Source organism: Phaseolus vulgaris, chromosome 5 (assembly GCF_000499845.2).
Source record: "Phaseolus vulgaris cultivar G19833 chromosome 5, P. vulgaris v2.0, whole genome shotgun sequence".
Taxonomy (NCBI): Eukaryota; Viridiplantae; Streptophyta; class Magnoliopsida; order Fabales; family Fabaceae; genus Phaseolus; species Phaseolus vulgaris.
Genome location: NC_023755.2, coordinates 20,186,525 through 20,210,363, shown reverse-complemented (window position 1 = coordinate 20,210,363; position 23,839 = coordinate 20,186,525). Strand labels below are relative to the sequence as shown.

The following is a 23,839-nucleotide window of genomic DNA, read 5'->3' as shown; positions in this document are numbered from 1 at the left end:
TCAATCAGGACTGAGGTTAAAGTCAATGTCAAGGTAAAGTTAACGCCCCTGGGCGATGCCAGCATGAGACGCCCGAGGCGTCACCAGGAAAGGCGCAGAGGACGACGCCAGCATGAGACGTCGTGGGCATCGCCAACCCGAGTATCAGCAGTGCCGCCTCCCCGATACCCACAGGTAGGAAAGACTGTGGAGGGAGATGAAATCGAAGAAGTCGAAACGAGGGTGAAATCATACAGGCGGAATTCGATAACTACAAGGTACAAAATTGTCATGCAAAACCCACAAATTGTGACGAAAGTGCAAACAGTTCAAAGAATTACAAGCTTATCAAAGAGGGTCAAAAACAAGTGTAAAGTGTGAAGGAGAAAGGTGGCGGTTGAGGGCGGCAGTTCAATCATCCATCTCCAAGGGCACGACCTTCCCGTCAACGATGTGATGAGTGGAATCACAGTTGGAAACGTCGATTCCCGGGTTCTCATAGACGGCCTGGTCTAGAGCCTTTTTGAACCCCTCCTCGAAGGTACCCGCCATGTCGTTGATGAGGGTCTTCTTATCCTTCTCTAACTCCTCGATGATGGCGTCCCCCGAAGCCACCTGTTTCTCCAAAGCTTCCTTCTCCACACGGAGCCGGCTGACCTCGACCTGTAGTTTATCGTAGTCAACCTGGAGAAGGCCCATAGCTTTGGCCTGGAGAGCCATCTCCCCCTCCGCCCACTCCAGTTTGTCAGCCTGCTCGCAGCATCTTCAAGACCTTTTGGACTTCATCGTAAGCTTCGACCACACCCTGGAGGCCTGTTACTTAGACTTGAAGAGTGACTTCCCGAGTGAAGGAGTCAACCTGCAGCTCCACCGCCTCTGCCAGTTGCTTTTCAGCCTCTTCCTTGGCCTCTTGCGCCTGCTTCAGGGTGGTTTGGTAAGTTTCGTTTTGTCGTCCCAAAGTCTTCTTTTCCTCCTCCAGGGAAGCTACCCTTGTTTCCAAGGCCTGGAGGGTTTGAGTCTACAGAACAACGTTTCTGGCTTGGGCGCGCCATTCAAGGGCCACTGCCAAGAAGGCTCCCAAGTAGAAGGGCATTCCCTCCTTCCTGTCGGAGCCTTTTGGCATTGATCCACCGCTGAAGCCCCTCATCAGATGCATAATTAGAGGAGGGATGGCAATAAGATCGGGGGCGGCGGCAACGGAGGCGGGAGAAGTAGAGACCTCTACCGGTGGCGGGGGTGGAGCAGATTCGGCATCTTCACCTGCTTCCTCTTGGACCATTGCGGGGGGAAGAGAAGTAGCACTTGGAGGGTTGTCCCTGAAGGAATCCTCTCCCTGGGGCGATGCCGCTGGTAGGAGGGGAACCCTCGCAGCTTTCCTCCTCTTGAAGGGTGCCACGCCATCGGAGTCCCCATCATCGGATATAATCTCCAAGACCCGTTTTCCTTTGTCAAGGGGCGTTGGAGCCGGTGATGAAGCCACGTCCAGAGGGACGGCGGCGATAGGCGGAGGACAGCCGGGAGAATGAAGCGCCTCGGGGCTATGTGGGGATGGTGAAGATGAGCCTAGTGGGGCTTCGGTAGTGGTCGGTGGTGGCGGAGGCAAGGTCGATGGGGGGTTTGGGTCAGCAGCAGGGGCGGAAGAGGCGCCAGCTTTGGCAGCACGAGCGGCCTTCATCGCTTTCGCCAGCATCATCCTTTTGGAGGCATCCATCACCGATCCTACATTCAGATAAACCAAACAGCAGAAGTCAAAGCCAAAGCGGTTATACAAAACCACAAAACGCGTAGATGAATGAGACATAAGTCACATGGCACAATGGAAAACAGGTGGAAGAGGCCAGAGGAACAAACATTAAGTAGTAAAGTACAGATAACAAAAGATAGGAAGAGAGGAGTCTCCCTACCAAAATAGGTGGTCAGGCAGTGGGCGTTGTATTCGCTCGCGATAAGCTTCAACGTATCGAAGACAATCCCCAGGCCAGCCAAGGCCTTGCATACCTCCCTATCAGCAGGGGATAGCTCATCCAGAGCCTTGGCCCTGAGCAGCTTGGGGTGCTCCGTCCAGTACAGGGGGAAGCCGTCTAAGGTTATGGGGTTGTGCTTGGCGCAGCATACCCTAAAGAATTTTCCTTTCCAGTTTTTGTAGGAGTTCTGGAAGAGGGAGAGAAGGATCCTACCCGCAATCCCGGAGAAGCTTACCCAAAAGCTTTTCCCCTGTTTCTTCACCTCGAAGAAATGCAAGAAGACATCCACAGAGGGAAGGATGCCCAGGTGCCCGCAGAGAATTTGAAAACCCCTTACAAATGCCCAGCTGTTGGGGTGAAGCTGGGCGGGGGCTGTGTTAATCTCGGTGAGGAGTTCCCTCTCGAAGGGCGTGAATGGGAGGCGCACCCCGACGCGTTTAAATACCGTCTGGTACATGAAGAAGAAAGGATCCCCCTTTCTGGGTCTGTCATCCACGCAGACAGGTTCCCCAGGTCTGCCGGGACGAACAGAGATGTGCGCGTCATGGGTGCGGCAGAAAGCATTAAAGTTGTACAAGTGAGGATCCCTATGATGATTCTCCAGGTCCTGAATGGTTGTCAGGCTGGTACATTCGTTCAAGAGCTCGTCGGGGGCCCATGAATAGAAGGCTTTATAGTTGGACTTGGGGGTCTTGGGGGGCTTGTGTACCGTCCCGTATCCGGGCGTTGACAAAGTCAAGGTCAAAGTCAACATCTCAACTCAAAGTCAACATAAGGCGTCGCCTAGGTGAAGAAACGCCAAGTGCCAGCGTCGCCAAGGCAGGGCGTCGCCTAGGTGAAGGCGTCGCCCAACCAGGGCGTCGCCAAGATTAAATATCACTAAGGCAAAGCAATCACAGTGTGGTTCCCCGATACCCATGGGTAGGAAAGACAATGGAGGGAGCGACGCCATGGGAAGGCCTCAGGTCCCGATAAATCCGGGGTAGTGATAAAGAGAAGAGAAAGGTGGCTTCAAGGCCATAGTGGTAGCACCAGTGTAGGGCAGCCTGACTCGTGAAGTACCCCTGTCGCCCCAGAGACGCCTTTGGGACAGATACGACTCAAGAGGAGGGTCACGCCCAGGGTAGCCAGGCGCAGGGTACGAGAGGAAGGCAGATACGCTCTCAAAGTGAGTGACTAGATAATTGGGGGCATGAGTTGGCACCCAAAAAGTCACCCCTTGCGCAGTAGCACTCCCAAGCAGGAGGACTCACACGAAGAAACGTCCCAAGATGGGGTCATGGCGCTGTGAGGCCCTCCACGTGTACAGCAGCCAGGTCAGAATAGAAACACCATTTAGCCAGGTACCAGGTAATTAAAGTCATTTAATACAGTTTCCGTTTCGAGCGTTTAAGGTACCATAAAGGCTCCCAAGCGTTTCAACGTCTTAAATGCGCTACGTTTTCTAATTAAATGCGCTACGTTTTATGATTAAAAGCGCTTTAAGGCACTTTAAATGCTAGGGTAGTTTAAATAGCGCTTTGAATGTTGGAAACGGGGTTGGAACTTTTGGCAAATTTTCCAGAAACTCTCTAGTTGTTTGTTCGAGCCTTGGGGTTGCGTACAAGGGACTGGGGAAAGATCTTTGCCAGAACGAGAAAATATACACTAGACACAGTTTCCATTTTACCACCTTCAGAGTGCTATACGCGGTGCTCCGATACGGAGGTGCATAGTTTTTGGTGTTTCTTGCTGGCTGACTTGAGCGTCGGAGTGCAAACGGCCGCTAGGGCGCCCTTTTTTCCATCTTTGCAGGAATCCACAGGTAACCAGTGGGAAGGAGTCCCTAGCTGACGGTTGAGGTCGCGCACGAAGACGTCCCAGGTCAACCGGACGAAACAGAAAGTAATGGTGCACGTGTAAACAAAATATTTTCCTATTGTTAGCACCCGACGATAAGATTTGGACATGAACAAGAGGTTTTCTGTTATGATTATATGTTTTCTGTTGAGATTATGTTCTCATTAGTAAAAGCTATTGAAGGGAAATCTATAAAAGGGGCTTGAGACCCCAATAAAGGTACTGATGTGATTCCACTAGCACAATTAGAATGATTCTTGACATTCTTAGGAATCATCTTGAGTTGGTTAAGAGCTAGGCACTTTATCATAGAAATGGATCAAGGTTCTATGAACAAGAACTCACCAAAACTAGTGCCAAAACACAAACTCATATAGAAGTTCCAATTATTGTCAAATTGAACCGAACAAAAAGGCACAAAAGCTAAGCAAACTGAAATTGAATGCTGGAAATTAAAATGAACCGAACAAAAAGCTGGAAAATGAAGAAGAAAGATGAAGAACAGCAAGGCATAAAGAAAGAACCGAAGCAACACAAACTACAGCTGAAACTGCCGAACCAAATTCAACAAGGAAACAAGCTAAGACAAGAAAATAACAAAAGAAGAAAGGAAGGAAAAGAGAGTGCTCATGAAGATGGATGTATGGTTGGATGATCACGCCACTAGAAGGATGGTTACTTCTAGATGAGTGTGTTGCCGCCACTTGAGGACACCATGGATCCTTCAAGATGAGACTAGAGAAGAAGGCTCAAAAGCTCTCCAATGATCACTCAAAATTTGAGTATAGTTTCTTTTCTCTAAAATTCAAATATGCAATTTACAAAGGAAGCACCTCTATTTATAGCCTAAGGTGCTGAAATGCAAGCTAAACAATTTCAAATTTCCCCCCTAAATCATTCTAGAACCGGCGCCTATTTACAAGGCATGAGGAAGGTGTGACCTCTTCCTTCACTTTGGCACCTCCTATTCTACTCCTACACCTATCTACTAATACACCCCCCCTCCTAAAGCTCCTAACTAAAGCCTAAAAGATGCTATAACAAAAGAGGTTTCTAATGTTTCCCTCTAAGCACCTTCAACCAAAGAAATTACAAAAAGAGAAAATAAATGTCCCCTAGCTCCTAAAGCTTTGAACATGCTTCTTGTAAGCCTTTGAGGTGGGCTTTGACCTCCATGGGCGTCCTCTATTTGTGCCTCTACCTCTTCTTGATCTTGTTGATTGGCCTCCATGTCCTCTTGAGCTTGATCTCCATCAGGTACGCTGTTTCTGAATACTTAAGACTTAAACTGAATACTTATCTTGTATGCTCTTGTACCGTCCTGGTAGTCGGATATGATGACGTGGCATCGAGCTATTATATAGGCGTGTTGCATGGGACACCTGGCTGGCAGAAGGGAAGGAAGTCAGGGGGTTCATGTAGTCGCCAGTTATTAAATTGGCGTGCTCCGATCTCCAGCATACCTAAACCGGCGGTCTCTGGGTTGAAGATGGAGTCGCCAGATGTGAACCCAAGCGACCAAGTGATTAGAAGTCGCCAAAACAAGGACATCGCCGAAGATGAAGGCAGATAGTCATTTCCCAGCTGGCCAGAGGATGAGGTCGGGAGACAGCTTACTTGAACATATACGGTGAAGCAGGTAGGGCAGATCATGAAGGCGACCGGCGAGACCACAGGGAAGGTGTGTATGAAGGCACCCGAACTCGCCATCCAGAAGAGATCACGCTCCAAGGCAATTATGCACTGAGTAGTATCATGCATAAGTAACTTAGCCAAAAAACCTGAAGAGTAAGAAGTAGCGCCCAAGTCAAGGATGCTCCAGATGATGGCACGTGTACAGCTGGATGCGAGCCACGTGTCCAGATGTGTAACTGCCAGGAGAGAGAAAGTGCCCAGGTATATAAGAGATCCCAACGAACTTCTGAGGTACGCACGTTCAGATTGTTTCTTTACGTTTGCGAGTCTTGAGTACACTGAGAGAGAACTGGTCACGGTTCCTTAGAGTTCTTGAGTTTTACTCTTAAGTAATTGGTGGTTCAGTCGCTGCCGTTTCGTCTTTTGCAGGTTCTTGAGGTGGATCGCGGTGAAGGACGGAGGCTAACACGGCGCAGAAGTCGATCCAAGTTTGACGAGGCAAAGCTCCAACGTTTTGGTCAACAGGCAGGATCATCAGGCGCCCACAGTGCGGCCGTGTAAAACCTGTTCCCATCCACAGCATGAGTTCTTGGAGGTTTCTGTGGTTTCTATTTGGTTGTGTGCTGGTGCAACCATTTTCCACCGTTCGTTTGAGTTTTGATTCAGTGAGGTGAGGTTTTTTGCTGCTTGCGCGAGTTTTAATCGGTGAGATCTAAGTTCTGTTGCTCGTTTGAATTTTCGTGAAAGAAGCGTTGGTTTTTGGTAGAGTTGCAAGCTTCTGTGAAGGTTCGCTGTGTTCTTAAAGCTTTTCGAAGTTTCGCGAAGTTCTGACCGATTGATCGTTGAATCGATCGTCGCTGAAGAAGGTGTTGTTCATCGCTCTCAGTGATTTGTCAAGTTTTCATGAGAAAAATGAGAAGCAACCGTTCAAGTCCAGTTGCGCCCGTTGCTGCTGAAGGCGCCATGACTATGGCGCAGATGGTGGAAATCATGCGTTCGCTGCAGGCGAATGTGGAAGCCTCGAGTATAGAGCAGGCAAGAATGCACGAGGACCTGGTCACCTCTCGGGCCAGAAATGATGAGCTCAGTAGAGTGACTGAGGAACTGCGTCAAGCTCTTCAGGAGCAGCGAGGGCGTCCAGTCGCTGAAGAGGTCGCGCCGTCAACGCCGCCTCGCGTTTTCCCTATGCCTTTCGCTCAGGCGATTACAGACACGCCTATTCCTGCGAGTGTGGTGCCTGTGAAGGCTGTTTTTACCGGCGTGGAGGATCCTGAGGCACATCTCACCACGTTCCATACGCAGATGATGCTGTCAGGAGGATCAGACGCCGTGTACTGCAAGATGTTTGTGAGCACACTCCAGGGAACGGCGCTGGAATGGTTTGTGAGCCTGCCTACAGGTCACATAACCTATTTCCAACAGTTTTCGAAGATCTTCGTCGAGCAGTATATAGTGAACAAGACACCGCCCAGAGTGTCTTATGATCTGTTTGACATAAGGCAGTACCAGGGAGAGTCCCTCAGGGACTACTTGAATCGTTTTGGGGCTTAGATGGTCCGCTCGCCGGCCAAGAACGAAGAGATGTTGGTCTACGCGTTCAAGAAGGGCGTGCTGTCGGGACCCTTCTGCGAGGCGTTGATCAGGGCTCACCCCGCGACATTTGCTGAGGTTAGGCGACTTGTGGTGGCCCACATCGCCGATGAAAGGGAGGTCGCTGAGAAGAGGGGAAGCTTGGCTCCCGCTAGGCCACGTGCCCAGACCAGGATCCAGCCACAGAGGGTGCTGGAGACAGCGGCGGCCAAGAGGGATCAGAGGACTCGCCATCCTTACGATCCAAGGAAGAACAAAGGCAGGGGCCCAGGCCGCTCTCAACCAGCACGCCGGGAGTACAATCGCCCGCCAAAGCACAAGTTTGTCATGGGATTGGCGGACCTGATCGCCATTCCCAATATATCAGCAAGGCTGAAGGCGCCCGAGAAGGTGGGCGATAAGGTGTTGGGACCAAAGCCAGACGCCTGGTGCGAATTCCACCAGGGCTTTGGCCACACCGTGGACTCATGCTTAGCTTTAGGATACCAGCTCGACGACCTGGTCAAGAGCGGGTTCCTAAATGATTATTTGCTGGATAGAAGGACAGGGGGCGCGTCGAGCTCCCATCCAGCAGGTGGTGAGGCTCAGCAGCACGAGATGCCTACCCACGGGGAAATCCACACTATTGCGGGAGGTTTCTCGGGTGGTGGATGCACCGCGTCACAGAGGAAGAAGTATGCGAGGTCTGTGATGACGGTGGATATGTTTGAGGACCACTCGCCGGATGTGGACATCACGTTCACAAAGCAAGATCTTCAGGACGTTGTGCCTCATGACAACGACCCCATAGTCATCTCGCTGATCACAGCAGGAAGGAAGGTCCACAGGGTTCTGGTGGACCAAGGAAGCTCGGCAGACGTGATGTTCTGGTCGACTTTCACGCAGTTGAAGCTACCCCTTGACCAGCTGAGGCCCTATGGAGGGTGTTTGTATGGTTTCGCTGGTGACCAGGTGGAGGTCAGGGGGTACATTGAGTTGAGGACTACGTTTACAGATGAGGCGGGTTCGAGAACAGAGAAAATCAAGTACCTTGTCATAAACGCTCCTTCAGCATACAACATTCTGCTGGGAAGACCCACGCTCAACAGAATAGGCGCTATACCTTCGACCCGGCACATGAAGGTAAAGCTGCCGTCTATGGAGGGGGTGGTGATCACCATCAAATCCGACCAGAAAGAAGCGAAGAAGTGCTATGAGAATAGCCTGAAGAACAAGAGGTCAGTGAGTTACGTGACAACCACCCCGCCTCCTGGTGAGAAGCCCAGGCCGACGGTAATAGAGGAGACCGCCGGAAGCGACGTGGTGATGGTGGATGCTGAGCTGGGGGAGGGGAACGACGGTCTAGAGGAAGAAGAGGCGAGGAATCGCCTTGAGGAAGCGAGGGAGCTGGGAATCGCCAGGGCGGTGATCGCCAGAGAAACCAGACCAAAACCCGTCGAGCAGTGGCTCGAAAGAGAGATCGGGGGAAAGATCTTCAAGCTGGGGAGATCTCTGGAAGTTGAGCTCCAGGACCAGATCGCCAAGGTGATAGAGCGGCATCTGGATGCGTTCGCGTGGTCCGCTTCGGACATGCCCGGGATCGATCCCGACTTCTTGTGCCATCATTTGGCGATGGACAGCCAGGTGAGGCCGGTACGGCAGAGGAGAAGGAAGTTCAACGAGGAGAGGAGGCAAGCGATTAGAGACGAAACCCAGAAGCTCCTCGCTGCAGGCCATATCAGGGAGGTGCAGTACCCTGAGTGGCTGGCCAACGTCGTGCTGGTAAAAAAGAGCAATGGGAAGTGGCGCATGTGCGTCGACTTCACCGATCTGAACAAGGCTTGCCCAAAGGATTCGTATCCTTTGCCAAGCATAGACGCCCTGGTGGACAGTGCTGCAGGGTGTAAGTTGTTGAGTTTCCTGGATGCCTTCTCGGGGTATAACCAGATCAAGATGCATCCCATGGATGAAGAGAAGACTGCCTTCATGACCGAGAGATCGTGCTACTGCTACAAGGTGATGCCATTTGGGCTGAAGAACGCGGGGGCCACATACCAGAGGTTGATGGATCGGGTACTTGCACCAATGCTGGGAAGAAATGTGCAAGCATACGTAGATGACATGGTCGTGACCTCACCGGAGAAGAGCAAGCACGTGGAGGACTTGGAGGAGTTGTTCACCACGATCGCCAAGTTCAGGTTAAAGCTGAATCCCGAGAAGTGCATCTTTGGCGTGGAGGCTGGGAAGTTCTTGGGTTTCCTCTTAACTGAGAGAGGAATAGAAGCCAACCCTGATAAGTGTGCTGCCATCTTGGCGATGAGGAGCCCGGCCACCGTGAAGGAAGTGCAACAGCTTACAGGTCGGATGGCCGCCCTGTCTCGTTTCGTGTCGACTAGGGGAGAAAAGGGCCATTCGTATTTCCAGTGTTTAAAGCAGAATAACAAGTTTGCCTGGACGAAGGAGTGTGAAGAAGCCTTCGTCAAGCTTAAGGAGTATCTGGCGAGCCCGCCGGTTTTGTCCAAACCGCTGGTGGGAACCCCTCTCAGGTTGTATTTTGCTGTAACTGAGAGGGTGGTGAGTGCGGTGCTCGCCCAGGACCAAGATCAGGCTCAAAAGCCCATTTATTTTGTTAGTAAGGTGCTGCAGGGCCCCGAAACAAGATATCAGGCCCTGGAGAAGGCTGCACTGGCAGTAGTCTTTTCGGCAAGGAGGTTACGCCACTATTTCCATAGCTTCACGATACTGGTGATGACCGACTTGCCCATTCAGAAGGTCTTGAAGAAGCCCGACGTCGCTGGGAGGATGGTGAAGTGGGCGGTGGAGCTGTCGGAGTTCGACATCAAGTATGAGCCCCGAGGTCCGATTAAGGGACAGATCTTCGCAGACTTCGTGGTCGAGCTCTCGTCTGAAGCGACACGAGTTGAGGGGGTAGCGGTGCTGGAGTCATCTTGGAAGGACCCAACGGCGTGCTGATTGAACAGTCCCTGAGGTTTGCCTTCAAAGCCAGCAACAATCAAGCAGAGTATGAGGCGCTGATCGCCGGAATCTTGCTGGCCAAGGAGATGGGAGCTAGGGTGTTGATGGCTAAGAGTGACTCAATGTTGGTCACGGGACAAGTAACAGGTGAGTTCCAGGCTAAAGATCCACAAATGGCGGCTTACCTGGAGTATGTACAGAAATTGAGGAGCTCCTTTGCCTCCTTCGAAGTGGTGCATGTGCCTAGAGAGCAGAATGCCCGAGCTGACTTGCTAGCTAAGCTCGCCAGTTCCGGCAAGGGGGGTAGGAAGAGGACGGTGATTCAAGAAACTCTGAAGACGCCTAGAGCATTTGTGGCAGATCACCTGGTTCTTCAGATAAGCAAATCGACGGAGAAAGCGGCGAGGAGTCACAGGTCCTTGACTCAAGAGACCTTGAGGTCGCCAAGAATAAGGGCATGTCGGGGAGAGAAGGTGAACGTGGCACAGGTCTGCGCTGCCCATGAGCCAGATACCTGGGTAACGCAGTACAAGCGATGCCTGGCGGATGGCCTCCTCCCGCTGGATCCGACGGAGGCGAGGAAGATAAAGAAGAATTCTAGCAAGTTCACAATGATTGATGGCGAGCTGTATAGGTTTGGGTTCACTCACCCACTCCTGGAATGTGTGCATGGTGAGAAATGTACAAGAATTATGGCAGAGCTCCATGAAGGGATATGTGGAAGCCACGTCGGGGGTCGAGCTCTGGCCGCAAGGACCCTCCGTGCTGGTTACTACTGGCCTACGATGAGAGAAGACTGCAAGAAGTATGCACAGTGTTGCAAGCAGTGTCAGCAGCACGCCGATTGGCACAAGGCGCCTCCCGAGGAGTTGAAGTCGATTTACAGCCCTTGGCCGTTTCACACGTGGGGGATCGATATTCTGGGACCCTTTCCATTGGCGATCAGGCAGATGAAGTACTTGGTGGTGGCGATTGAGTATTTCACCAACTGGATCGAGGCAGAACCAGTGGCCCAGATCACCGCACACAAGATCGAGGGTTTCGTGTGGAAGAACATTGTGTGCCGATTTGGTGTGCCCAAGCGCCTGGTGTCGGACAACGGGACTCAGTTTGCAAGTCACCTGTTGAAGAAGCTGTGCGAAGGGGTGGGAATTCAACAAGTATTTGCATCTGTCGAGCACCCTCAGACGAATGGCCAAGTAGAGTCAGCCAACCGGGTACTACTCAGAGGCTTGAAGAGAAGACTAGAGAAAGCCAAAGGAAGTTGGGCTGAGGAGGTACCCCGTATAGTCTGGGCGTACCACACCACCGAGCAGTCAGGAACCCATGAGACCCCATTCAGCCTGGTCTATGGATGCGACGCAATGATTCCAGTGGAAATCCAAGAGAGCTCGCCGAGATTCCAGAGCTTTGTAGCGGAAGACTCGAATGAGGAAAGAAGGCTGAATCTGGATTTGCTGGATGAGGTCAGGGAGGAGGCAAGATTGAAAGCTGAGGCGGTGAAAAGAAGGATTGAACGAAGATATAACTCGAAGGTGATGACAAGACAGTTCAGAGAAGGCGACCTGGTGATGAGGAAGGCCCACCAGTACGAGATGGAGAACAAGCTGTCGCCTAAGTGGACGGGACCGTTCAAAATAACCGAGGCGCTCGGGAACGGCGCCTACCGCTTAGAAACATTGGAAGGAGGGGTGATTCCTCGCACTTGGAACGCCACGCACCTCAAGTTATATTACAGTTAAGAACTTTGTAAGTAAAAACAAACACGAAGAGCTTTACAATGTTTCTGTTAAAACAGTTTGGAGGGGGCACTCTTTTTTCCCTAAGGAGGGTTTTTAATGAGGCCGCCCAATAAAGAAGAGTTTTCAAAGTTTAAAGTGTTTTAGATTGCATGCTTGTTGTTTTCCGAAAGTTTTGAAGAAAGACCTTGTCACTTATATGTGATTTAAGGCGAGTTGAAGTTATGTTGCATGCTTTCTAAAAAGTTTTCTAAGTCCCCATCGTCTTTTGGCGATTGGCGGCATCAGTTAAAGTTTAAAGTCCTCATCGTCTTTCGGCGATCGGAGGCACCAGTTAAAAGACCTCAACGCCCTCGCGCGTCCTGAGGCGAGATAAAGACCTCCTCGCCGTCGAGCGAGTGCAGGCGAGGAAGAGTAAAAAGTCCTCAGTGCTTCCAGAGGAGAGAAGATGTAGCCTCTGGGGCAATGTAGAGGCACCAGTAAAAAGTCCTCAGTGCTTCCAGAGGAGAGAAGATGTAGCCTCTGAGGCAATGTAGAGGCACCAGCAAAAAGTCCTCAGTGTTTCTAGGGGAGAGAAGATGTAGCCCCTGGGGCAATGTAGAGGCCCGAGTTAAAGACCTTCTCGCCGTCGAGCGAGTTCAGGCGAGTTAAAGACCTTCTCGCCGATGAGCGAGTTCAGGCGAGTTAAAGACCTTCTCGCCGTCGAGCGAGTTCAGGCAAGATAAAATCCTTCTCGTCTCGAACGAGTTCAGGTACGGTGTAGAGGGTGGAAGAAGTTTTAAGGATAGCTAAGGTGGGTTCGAAGAGAACACTTAGCTATCCGGCTTACTGTTCTGAAGGTCAGGGAAGGTAGAGAAGGATCCGAAAGGCGCCTCTACCCCCAGATGAAGAAACAATGGCCAAGTTGTGAAGGCAAGAGGAAGCTAGTATCGCTAAGACTCTTTGGCGACCAGGAGAAATTCAAGCGATGGCGAGAAGCCAAGGCCCGTTTTGATAAGGCAGATCAGGTAAGATGTTTCTTAAGCCATTAGTTGGGTTGAAGCTCGTTATTTGAAGAGTGATTTCGCGCTAAGGTTCATTACCTTGAGGTTACAAGTTGTTAGAATGTTATCGTTCGAAAGCTGATGGTTCGACGCAGTTAGTATACAATTGCGCTCGCGGAGTTACTAAGTTAATTTCGTCTGAGAGATTTATGCGAGGAAGATAAAGTTGACAAGAGAGATTATGGAAAGGAGCGGGAAATGTTGTAACATAATGGCATCAGTTCAAAATACATGTGCAGAAAAAGGGAAAAATTTATTACAAGTAAGTATGTGTAAAGGAGAAAGCATAGGAATAATGGATGGAGGGTAGCAACTAGTCTTCAGAAGGAACAATCTTCCCGTCCACCACTTCGTTGTTCAGAGACACCATGGAGAGGTCCAGATCAGGATATTAGCAGGCGAACTGCTCCAAGGCGGCGTCAAACCCAGCAGCAAGAATTTGGGCGGAGCTCAGCTCGAGTTCTTCAATCTACTTCTTGAGCCCCTCATTCTGCTGCTTCAGTTCTTCAGCCCCCTCCCGAGCTTGAAGAAGGTCTTCAGTAACCCTCTAGTTCTCCGCCTGCGCTTGGACCAGCTCTGCGGCGATCCCTTCGTTTTCTTTTTTGGCCTCGGCGAGCTTGGCCATGGTGTCGTCTCTCTCCTTTTCAACTTTCCCCAAGAAGACCTCCCAATCTGCTGACCTCTTCTCAAGGTTTTTTACCTTGGCGGCATCTGCTTTGATCGACGCCTCCAGGTCAGCCACCTTGACGCGATAAGGGACCTGCTTGCTCTCCAGCTCGATCTTCTCTTGAGCTAAGAGCTGCACCTTATGGCGTAGATCGGTGGCCTCCTTGCGCGCCACTCGCAGCTCGGTGCTCATGGCGTCCTCCACTCGGGAATGATCGATCTCCGCCAGCATAAGGTTGGAGGATAACTTCTCCGCCTCGATCCTTATTAGGCGATTCTCCTCTTGGAGCATGGAGATGTCATCCTGGAGCTTCTTGCTAGAACTCTCCACAGCTTTTGATATGATGGAGGGGAAATCCTCTGCCATCATCTTAAGTTTTGTTGAGAAGGGTTCCCACACCCTTTTGACCTCAAGAGAGAGGTTTGCTCGTGGAGGCACCAGGGGAGCCTGTTGCTGGTTCTCGCCACCACCTTCTTGAGTTGGCTGCTGAGTTGGAGCTTCTTGACGTGGTGGCGACGAGGGGGACTCGGTGATGATGATAGGCGAGTTGTGAGCACCTTCATCCCCGCCTGGTGCAGCTTCCGCAGTTGAGACGGTTGAAGGAGGACCCCCTCCAGCAGATACATATGGCGTGGAGGCGCTCGGGGGGTTCTCCATGAAGTTGGGCTCAGCAACCTCAACCACAGGAAATGCAGGCGCCAAGGGAACTGCTTGGACTGGCGATGTGGGAGCTGGGGGAGGAGGAAGTGTTGGAGGTGGAGCTGGCTGAGAAGGCGGTGTTGATGTTGGAAGAGGAGGTGGAGCAGGTGGTGAGGAAGGCGCCACCCTCCTTCTTTTGGTGATGAGGCCATCTTCAGTTGCCTCATCGTCTTCTTCTTCATCCTCATGGACCACCTGAGGGGTCTTCCTCTTTGGTTTCCTGAGGATGAGCTTCTTGCGTTGTTGGGCGGGCTGGGCCTCTAAAGGAGTCGGGCCTTCAGGGGGCGATCTGCCCTGGGCAGCGGCGATCTCCACCACTGAATTGGGCACGGTCTGGGAACCCGACGCCAACCCATGGGCTCGGGCGAGCGCCTTCAATTCAGCCAGTTTTCCCTTGCCCAACATGAGATCTGCATAATACAAAGGTACATGGGTCAGCTCAGAGAGAAAGATAAACACATGAGTAGATATGCAAATGAAGCAAACAAGTGATGCAGAAAATAAAACCCAAGTCTTGTGCACAACAGACAAGACGCCCAGCAACAGCTAACAGAGGTATCGCCAAGAGCAATAACTTAGATATTGAGGTGAGCTCTAACCTATTCGAGCCTCGAGTTGGTCTTTGAAGAACTCGAAGGAGATGAGCGCTGTGGTGAGGAAGGTAATGTTGGCGTCTGCCACGCTCTTCCAGAAGAGGCACAGATCTTTGTCCAAAGCGCCCATGCTGTCAGGGCTTCTTGGCCTCCTGAAGCTTCCCTTGGAGTCTTTGTTTCCCTTGTTTACCCAGTACAAGGGAAAGCCGTCGAGCAACGAGGCGTCCTGGTCGTTCTGGCGCACTTGGACAAATTTGCCTTTCCAATCCTTATAGGATTGCTGGAAGATAGAGAGGATCGACCTCCCAGCAATCCCGTTCAGACTCACCCAAAGGCGATCTCCTGGATGCTTAGCTTCAAAAAGGAAAAGGAAAACGTCCACTGACGTTGGCAGTCCCAGATGCGCGCATATGATTTGAAACGCCCGTACGAATGCCCAGCTGTTGGGATGGAGCTGGGCGGCGGCGATGTCGAGCTCGGTCAGTAGCTCCCTTTCAAAACGAGTGAAGGGAAACCTAAGTTTCACCTTCTTCAATAGGGTGGTGTATACAAAGCAGAACAACTCGCCGTTGTTCCCTTTGTCGTCTGCACAAACTGGCACGTCGGGGGGGCAAGGTAGCACCAACAACTTGTCATCGTGCTCCTTGTGGAACGACAGGTGGGGCTCATCCCCTTTCTTCAACCGAAGAACAGCCCCAGCAGAATTTACTGAAGAAGTCTCCTTCAGCAAAGTCGAGTTGGCCCACGGGTATAGCTTCTTGTAGTCGGGGGAAGGAATGGAGGCACCTCCGGCAATGGGTGGAGTTGCCTGAGCAAGGTTGGGGTGAGAGGTTGCAGGCCTCTCAGCCTGGGAGGAGGAAGCACCAGGTGCCCGTGGTGGGTTATGAGCTTGAGAGGGAGGGTTTCGTGATGAGGGAGGAGGATTTGGGGTGATCTTTGAGCGAGCCATCGCGGAAACTACAAAGGAAAAAGAAAGGGAAAGGTGAGCAGAGTTCGCAGAGGCTGACTCGATTGTGAAAGAAGGATGAAAAAAAACGAACGAACAAAGGTTCGTTGTAATGGAGATGAAGCCCTAAGTTACGAGAAGGGAGAAATAGAAGAAACAGCCCACAGCGTATGCACCAGACAGTTAATGGATGATGCGAATCGGTCAAAATGCAGGAAAACTCAACAGAAGAAGTAAAGGGAGTACCTTTCGATGATCGGATGAACGTTGAAGGAAGTTAAGGATTCAGAAGGTTGAAGAGCATCGTGGGTTTTTGCAGAAGAAGCTCGAAGCGTTTGAGAAGGCAAAGAGGTGATGGAACAGTAGAAGTGAAATGGGTTTAAGGGTTTTTCGAATGGGTTTTGGAAGCGTAAATGACAACTAAAGGTAACCGTTGATGAAGCCACGTGTCGAGTGATTGGAAGAGTGTTTGGTGGAGCGTCAGGAAAGCAGAAAGTACAAACGTTTGGAATTCTGCGCCAGCGCCACGTAGATCGGTAGTGACGTGACTCCTTTAGTCTTTTCGCTGGACAAGTCTTCGCTTAAGACTGGGGGGCTTGTGTACCGTCCTGGTAGTCGAAAGTGATGACGTGGCATCGAGCTATTATATAGGCGTGTTGCATGGGACACCTGGCTGGCAGAAGGGAAGGAAGTCGAGGGGTTCGTGTAGTCGCCAGTTATTAAGTTGGCGTGCTCCGATCTCCAGCATACCTAAACCGGCGGTCTCTGGGTTGAAGATGAAGTCGCCAGATGTGAACCCAGGCGACCAAGTGATTAGAAGTCGCCAAAACAAGGACATCGCCGAAGATGAAGGCAGATAGTCATTTCCCAGCTGGCCAGAGGATGAGGTCGGGAGACAGCTTACTTGAACATATACGGTGAAGCAGGTAGGGCAGATCGTGAAGGCGGCCGGCGAGACCACAGGGAAGGTGTGTACGAAGGCACCCGAACTCGCCATCCAGAAGAGATCACGCTCCAAGGCAATTATGCACTGAGTAGTATCATGCATAAGTAACTTAGCCAAAAAACCTGAAGAGTAAGAAGTAGCGCCCAAGTCAAGGATGCTCCAGATGATGGCACGTGTACAGCTGGATGCGAGCCACGTGTCCAGATGTGTAACTGCCAGGAGAGAGAAAGTGCCCAGGTATATAAGAGTTCCCAACGAACTTCTGAGGTACGCACGTTCAGATTGTTTCTTTACGCTTGCGAGTCTTGAGTACACTGAGAGAGAACTGGTCACGGTTCCTTAGAGTTCTTGAGTTTTACTCTTAAGTAATTGGTGGTTCAGTCGCTGACTTGGGCGTCGGAGCGTGATCGGCCGCAGCGGCGCCGTTTCGTCTTTTGCAGGTTCTTGAGGTGGATCGCGGTGAAGGACGGAGGCTAACACGGCGCAGAAGTCGATCCAAGTTTGACGAGGCAAAGCTCCAACGTTTTGGTCAACAGGCAGGATCAGCTCTCACTGACCTGATCCTCAGAGTGGAGTGTGATCAACAGGTAGAGCCCCCTTTGTCTCAGCGGAGCGTTGTTTCAGTGCACCAAGAAGAGACAAACCAGAAGCGGAGCTCTCCATCCAGTCCAATCGAGGTCAACCGACGAGAACATTTGCCGCCCACCGTGGGGTCCGATAAAATATGATCCCATCCATATTTGTGATTGAGCCTCTTGACATGATGAGAAACACAAGACAAGGATCGCAGGGATCTGAAGGAAGCGATGCCCCCGTCTTATAGCAACTCATGGATGCCATGAAGGCTCTCCAAGAGGCGAACGAGGAGCACAGACGAGAGCAATAGCGGATCCAAGAGCAGGTCCCAAAGGAAGCTAAGGTTGAGCAGGAGAGGCTACGCGCGGAAGCCCGAGCTGTGCAAGAGCTTTTATAGGATCGTCTGATGGCAGAAATCAAGGCCTCTTGGATAGCTATGGAGCAGCACGCGCAAACCAATGAGGAGTTGCGTAAAACCAATGAGGAGTTACACAAGATCCTACATCAACGTGACCGACGTTCCACTAGGGAACGATCTATGAGCTTGTCAGCAAGAGATAATCCCAAGCCATTTTAGCAGGAGATTATGGATGAGTTTGTGTCACCTCATTACATCACACCGAATATCGCCTTTTTCATAGGGATAAAGGACCTTGAAAATCATCTTACGACATTCAACACTCATATGTTTATCTCTAGAGGAACGGATGCTATCTGATGTAAGATGTTCATGGGCACTTTTACAGGTACAACCTTATAATGGTTCAGTGGGATCCCGGATGGTCAGATCACCTTTTTCTCTCAGTTCTCCATAATGTTTAGACAACAGTTCTTGGTCAACAAGGTCAAACCCCCAAGGTTGTACGGCCCTTTTGGCGTTAGACAAAAGGAGGGAGAGACACTGAAAGATTATCTGAATAGGTTTTGCGTGGTCACAGTAAGACTTCAAACACATGATGAAGAGATGATGGTTGTCGCCTTTGAACAAGGGATAGCGACAACTTTACATTACAAATAAGTTTTCTAAAGTTTCAAAAAATTATTTTAAAAACTCAGCAAAATAACCTTGGATAATAAGTATTTCAACAACTAATCTTAGATAATAAGTATTTCAACAACTAATCTTGGATAATAAGTATTTCAACAGTATTTCCATATTTTTTATGATTGATGGTAGTTGGTTTATATAATTCGTAAATTTTTTGTTACGAGCTCATACTTCAAAAAACCTGACTTATTTTGTTTTAACTTTTAATGTACGTATATTTTATGTGCAACTTTAGTTTTATAGTTTTAGTTATAATTGATGATATTTAATTCTCATAATTTTGAAATATTTTAAATTAAGGCCTTTATTTTAAAATGCATCTAATAATTCATTCATTGTAAAAGTGAGAAGTATTAAAAATTGCATATAATTGGGTACAATATCGTCAAATATTGCATACAATAATTGCATATAATTTGATAATTATTATTTCCTTAATACTCCCCCTCAAGTTGGTAGGTGAAGATCAAGAACCCCCAACTTGTGTCGTAGCGTAAAAAATCGTTCCTTGCCCAATGCCTTCGTAAAAATATCTGCGAGCTGATACTGTGTCGGTACATATGAAGGACTGATTATCCCAGCTTGTAATTTTTCTCTCACAATGTGGCAGTCTATCTCAATGTGTTTTGTGCGTTCATGAAATACTGGGTTTGCTGCTATATGTAATGTCGCTTGATTGTCACAGAAAAGTTGAGCTGGCAAGTTACATGGCACCTTTAAATCCTGCAACAGATATAGCAACCAAACTATCTCCAAACAAGTATTGGCCATTGTGTGGTATTCTGCTTCCGCTGATGATCTTGATACGTTTGTCTGCTTTTTTGACTTCCATGAGATAATAGAGGAACCAAGAAAAATGCAATATCTAGATACTGATCTCCGAGTTGTCTGACAACCTCCCCAGTCTGAGTCGCAATAAGCTGTCAATGTCAGATTGTTTTCGGATGGCAATAGCAATCCTTGTCCTGGTGATCCTTTGATGTACTTTAGGACCCGAATTGCAGCATCCCAATGAGGTTTCCGTGGATCCTGTATATGTTGACTTAGGGTCCGAACCGAAAATGCTATGTCAGGCCGAGTAACCGTGAGGTATATCAGTCGTCCCACGAGTCGCCTGTATTTGACTGGATCCTTTAATAACTCTCCATCGTCTGGTGTGAGTTTTAGGTATTGTTCCATTGGAAATTTGTCTGGACGAGCACCTGTGAGTCCCGTATCCTGCAAAATATCAAGCGCATATTTTCTTTGGAACATGTAAATACCAGCTTTGGAACGGGAAAATTCAATCCCTAGAAAATATTTTAGGTCTCCAAGATCTTTAATGCGAAATTGTTGTAATAAACAATCTTTAACATGCTGAATTTCTGTCAAATAATTTCCTGTCAAAAGAATATCATCCACATAAATCAAAAGGGCAGTAAATGATGAGTTATTCTGTCTTGTGAATAGAGAGTAATTTGTCTTGGACTGTTGAAATCCTACAGATTTAAGCACATGAGAAAATGTTGAAAACCATGTTCGAGATGCTTGTTTGAGACCATAAAGGGATTTGTTGAGTCGACATACAATGTTCTCCCCCTGTCGATGATGCCCGGGTGGCAAGTCCATGTAAATAATTCCATGTAAGAAGGCATTTTGCACATCTAGCTGGTGAGTAAACCAATTTCTGGCTGCTGCAATGGTGAGAAGACACCTCAAAGTTGTTAATTTTGCTGTTGGTGAAAAAGTTTCAGAATAATCGACACCTTCAATCTGAGTGTACCCCTTTGCGACAAGGCGCGCCTTATATTTGTCGACGCTACCATCTGAGTTGTACTTTATTTTATAGACCCATTTGCATCTTATGGGTTTCTGCCCAGTGGGTAACGGTGTCAAGGTCCACGTTTGATTTAGTTGCAAGGCGGAAAGCTCTTCGTACATTGCTTTTTGCCAATTTCGATCAAGGATAGCTTGAGCATAAGTGTGAGGTTCTTTGGTGGCTGTGATGTTAGCAAGATATGCACTATGTGTAGAAGAAAATCGTGAATTAGAAAGAAAATGATGCATAGGATACCTGGTTCCATTCAGTCGGTCTTGGGCAGTGGTCGAATGATTGGCTTGGGATCCCATTACGTAGTCTTGAAGCCAGGAAGGTTGGGTTGATGCGCGACTGGATCGTCGAACAGGAAGGTCGGTTGGAGAAGGTTTGGTAATGGGTGCTAAACTTCTTGGCATGGGAGAAGAAGGTTGGTCTACTAGAGGTTCAGGTGTATTATGACGAGTAGGAGAAGTAGGTTGGTTTGATGGAGGTTCAGGTGCATTGTGACGAGTAGGAGAAGAGAGTTGGTTTGATGGAGGTTCAGGTGTATTGTGACGAGTAGGAGAAGAAGGATGGTTTGATGGAGGTTCAGGTGCATTGTGATGAGTAAGAGAAGAAGGTTGATCGAGTGAATGTTGGATAGGAGTGGGTAAGTCAATGTCAATAGTAGGCAAAATACCTTGTAATGGAGGTGAGGATTGTGTCTGTGACTGTTGGCAGAATGGGAAAACACTTTCATGGAAGATGACATCCCGACTTGTAAAAAAAGTGTGTGCATCTATATCAAATAATTTGTATGTTTTTTTACTGTGAGGATAACCAATGAAGATGCATTGTCGGGCGCGCGGATCAAATTTTTGCTTAGGTGAAACAACAGTTGCGTAACAGAGGCAACCAAAAGTTTTTAGGTGAGAAAGTGAAGGTGGTTGATTATATAGTAGCTCAAAAGGTGATTTATTTTTTAGTAAAGGTGATGGCAAGCAATTAATGATATATGTGGCGGTTAAAACGCATTCTCCCCAAAATTCTAATGGTAAATTGGACTGAAATAGGAGGGCTCGTGCTGTGTTTAAAACATGTCTATGTTTGCGTTCTACTACTCCATTTTGTTGAGGAGTGTAAATGCAAGTGCGTTGACATTCAATACCTTTTTTGAGAAAAAAATCATACATTGAAATAAATTCCAATCCGTTGTCAACGCGGATGGTTTTAATAGATGCCTGAAATTGATTTTGTGCAAATGTAATGAATGACTCTAAAAGATGTTGGGTTTCAGATTTGTGATACATAAGAAATAGCCAAGTACATCTAGTATAGTCATCAACTATAGTGGGAAAAAAACGTTTCCCAAAATGAGTTGGGGACCCCAAATGTCACAATACAATAGATTAAATGGAGAATGAGATTTTATTGTGCTTAAAGGAAAGGGTAGCCTTATCTGTTTAGCTTTGGGACAAATACTACAATGATTATGAATGGGAATGAGATTTTTACTGATAGGGACAGGTAGTAAGGAAGATACAAGTTGTAGACACGCCGGAGAAGGATGTCCAAGGCGCTTGTGTCATAAATCAGGATCAGTCGATATTTGAGATGCGTGGGCTTGGTTTGGAAGAGGGGACATGTAGTATAAGCCTGCGTGTTGTTTACCCGAGCCAATCATCCTCCCCGTAGCCAAGTCCAGTAAAACGCAACCATGTGGAGTAAAATTAAAAGAAGAACACAAAGAACATCTTTGAGAGTGATTTTGTCATTGAATTTAATTGTGCCTGTAGATAAGATGGGCGCAGTTGAGTCTGTGGGCAGATTAACATTTGAAATAAATGATGATGAAGTGTGTGTGAAAAATTGTGAATCAAATGCAATGTGATGGGTTGCTTCGCTATCCAAAATCCATGGTTTCGTAAAAACAGAATTAGAAGAGGAGTTATGGGCAAACAGACCTGCAGAGCTAACAAACGTGTCACTTTTACCGTTATTGTTGAGCGAGTAAATAGCTCTTGCCAATTGCTGAATTTGCTCGGCACTGAAGCGTTGTACGAGGTTTCTATCGGACTCGTTACTGGTGCCTTCTTTGCCAGACATGATTTTTTATTTAGGGAATAAAAATGGAAAGGCTGTCAGGGCAACAAGATCGGTGCTCTGATACCATATAAGAAAATGATAAAAAATGGTAAGAAGAAGAGATATTTCTTATTCTCTTATGTGTATTACATCACTTCATGCATAGAAAATATATAGGGAGTTTCTCTCCCCAAATTACAATCTAATTAGGTAGGATACTAATCATGAGATTCTATAATTATTAAATTAATTGCATATAATTGGGTACAATATCGTCAAATATTGCATACAATAATTGCATATAATTTGATAATTATTATTTCTTTAATAAATATAGGAGTAAAAATCATAAGTTGTCAATAACAAAGAAATAAATCTACTATAATTATTAGTCAATGGTAGAAGAGATTCTCTAATACCTGATTAAACAATGCATAAAATCATTCAAAATAAACCAAACAACAATGTTTTTCTAAATAAGAAAGAAGATGAAAAACTTCAAAATAGAGTTACCATTGTGAAATATCTTTCTTCCTCTCCAAACTTATAATCGAAGATCCAACTATTGAAAAAAAAGAATCACCCATTAAAAATATATTGTCCAAGATCAATCAAATCCAACTATTAACGAATTCCTAGTTACATTTAAAGAATGTATACCTTGGTGGATATTAGAGATCATTATAGTTTTTTTTTCTCCTTTCTCTATTTGTTGCCATATTTCACTAATGAGTCTCTTTCACAAACAATTGTAATATAACCTCTCTCTAGTTAAATAAGTGAGACAAAGCAACTTTACGTATTTGGGTTTATTCTCCATATAAGAAGGAAGTTCAAAAACCCAATAAATCTTCCCTTCACAACTATATGGAGGTGACCATGAAACCGACGATCCTATAACAAATTTCAAATTTCCATATTTGTAATGAATTAGTTATCATATCAACTTCATTATCGTTAGTATGAATATTTGATAACTACAATAACAACACCCACAACATCTAATATCCAATGATACCCTATATCAATATGTTTAGATCTTTAATGAAATGTTGAATTTTTGGCCAAGACGAATAACACTTGGCTATCTACAAATAACATATATTTTATCTTGAACTGTTAGTCAGTTAATACAGTTTTACTGTTAGCCTCTCTTAACGGTTATGTTATAGTTGCATACCTTTCTCTGTATATATGCTATCATGCCCACCTTGCTGAGAGACAATAACAAGAATAATATCTTCCTTTTTTTCATACATGGTATTCTGAGCCAATTTTTTTTCTCCCCCATCATGTCTTCTCCTTCTTCCTCATCTTCCTCTTCTCCTTATTCCCTCTTTGACCAGCGCATACCCATTGCTTCTGTTGTCCACCATTTTCAAACTCTTATCTCTCTCAAACTCACAGATGAAAACTTTCTTGTTTGGAAACAACAGGTCAGTGCTACTTTACGTGGTCTCCAGCTTATGCATTTCTTGATGGCACTGTCGTTCCTTCTGAGTTTCTGAATTAAAACAACTGCGTAGTGGCCAATCCTGCGTTTTGCACCTATCAGCAACAAGATCAACTTCTTATAGCCTGGCTTCTTGCTTCCATGTCCTCCCCTTTTTTAACCAAAATGGTGGGACTGGATTCTTCTGCTGCAATCTGGGGACGTCTGCTCACTCACTTTGCATCACATACCAATGCCATGGTCAAGAAGTTTCGTCTTCTCTTGAAAACTCCAAAGAATGATAAATTTATCACCACCTACATCAC

At 47.6% G+C, this 23,839-nt stretch overlaps 1 protein-coding gene across 1 annotated transcript; it reads right to left on the bottom strand.

Annotated features, from left to right (window-relative positions):
• Positions 1–997: 997 nt before the first annotated feature.
• On the bottom strand, positions 998–23,340 carry LOC137834099 (proline-rich receptor-like protein kinase PERK8). The gene is made up of 2 exons (XM_068642164.1): positions 23,262–23,340; positions 998–1,698 (listed from the first exon to the last, which is right to left on the bottom strand). Exons 1-2 carry the CDS (start codon positions 23,338–23,340, stop codon positions 998–1,000), a joined length of 780 nt encoding a protein of 259 aa, XP_068498265.1.
• Positions 23,341–23,839: the final 499 nt, after the last annotated feature.

Excerpts from the sequence above, each read along its gene's own strand:
- LOC137834099 (XM_068642164.1), bottom strand. The coding sequence starts at position 23,340 with ATGTATGAAAAAAAGGAAGATATTATTCTTGTTATTGTCTCTCAGCAA. Across the intron at positions 1,699-23,261 it reads TAGCATATATACAGAGAAAG|GATCGGTGATGGATGCCTCC; the intron begins GTATGCAACTAT and ends ATCTGAATGTAG.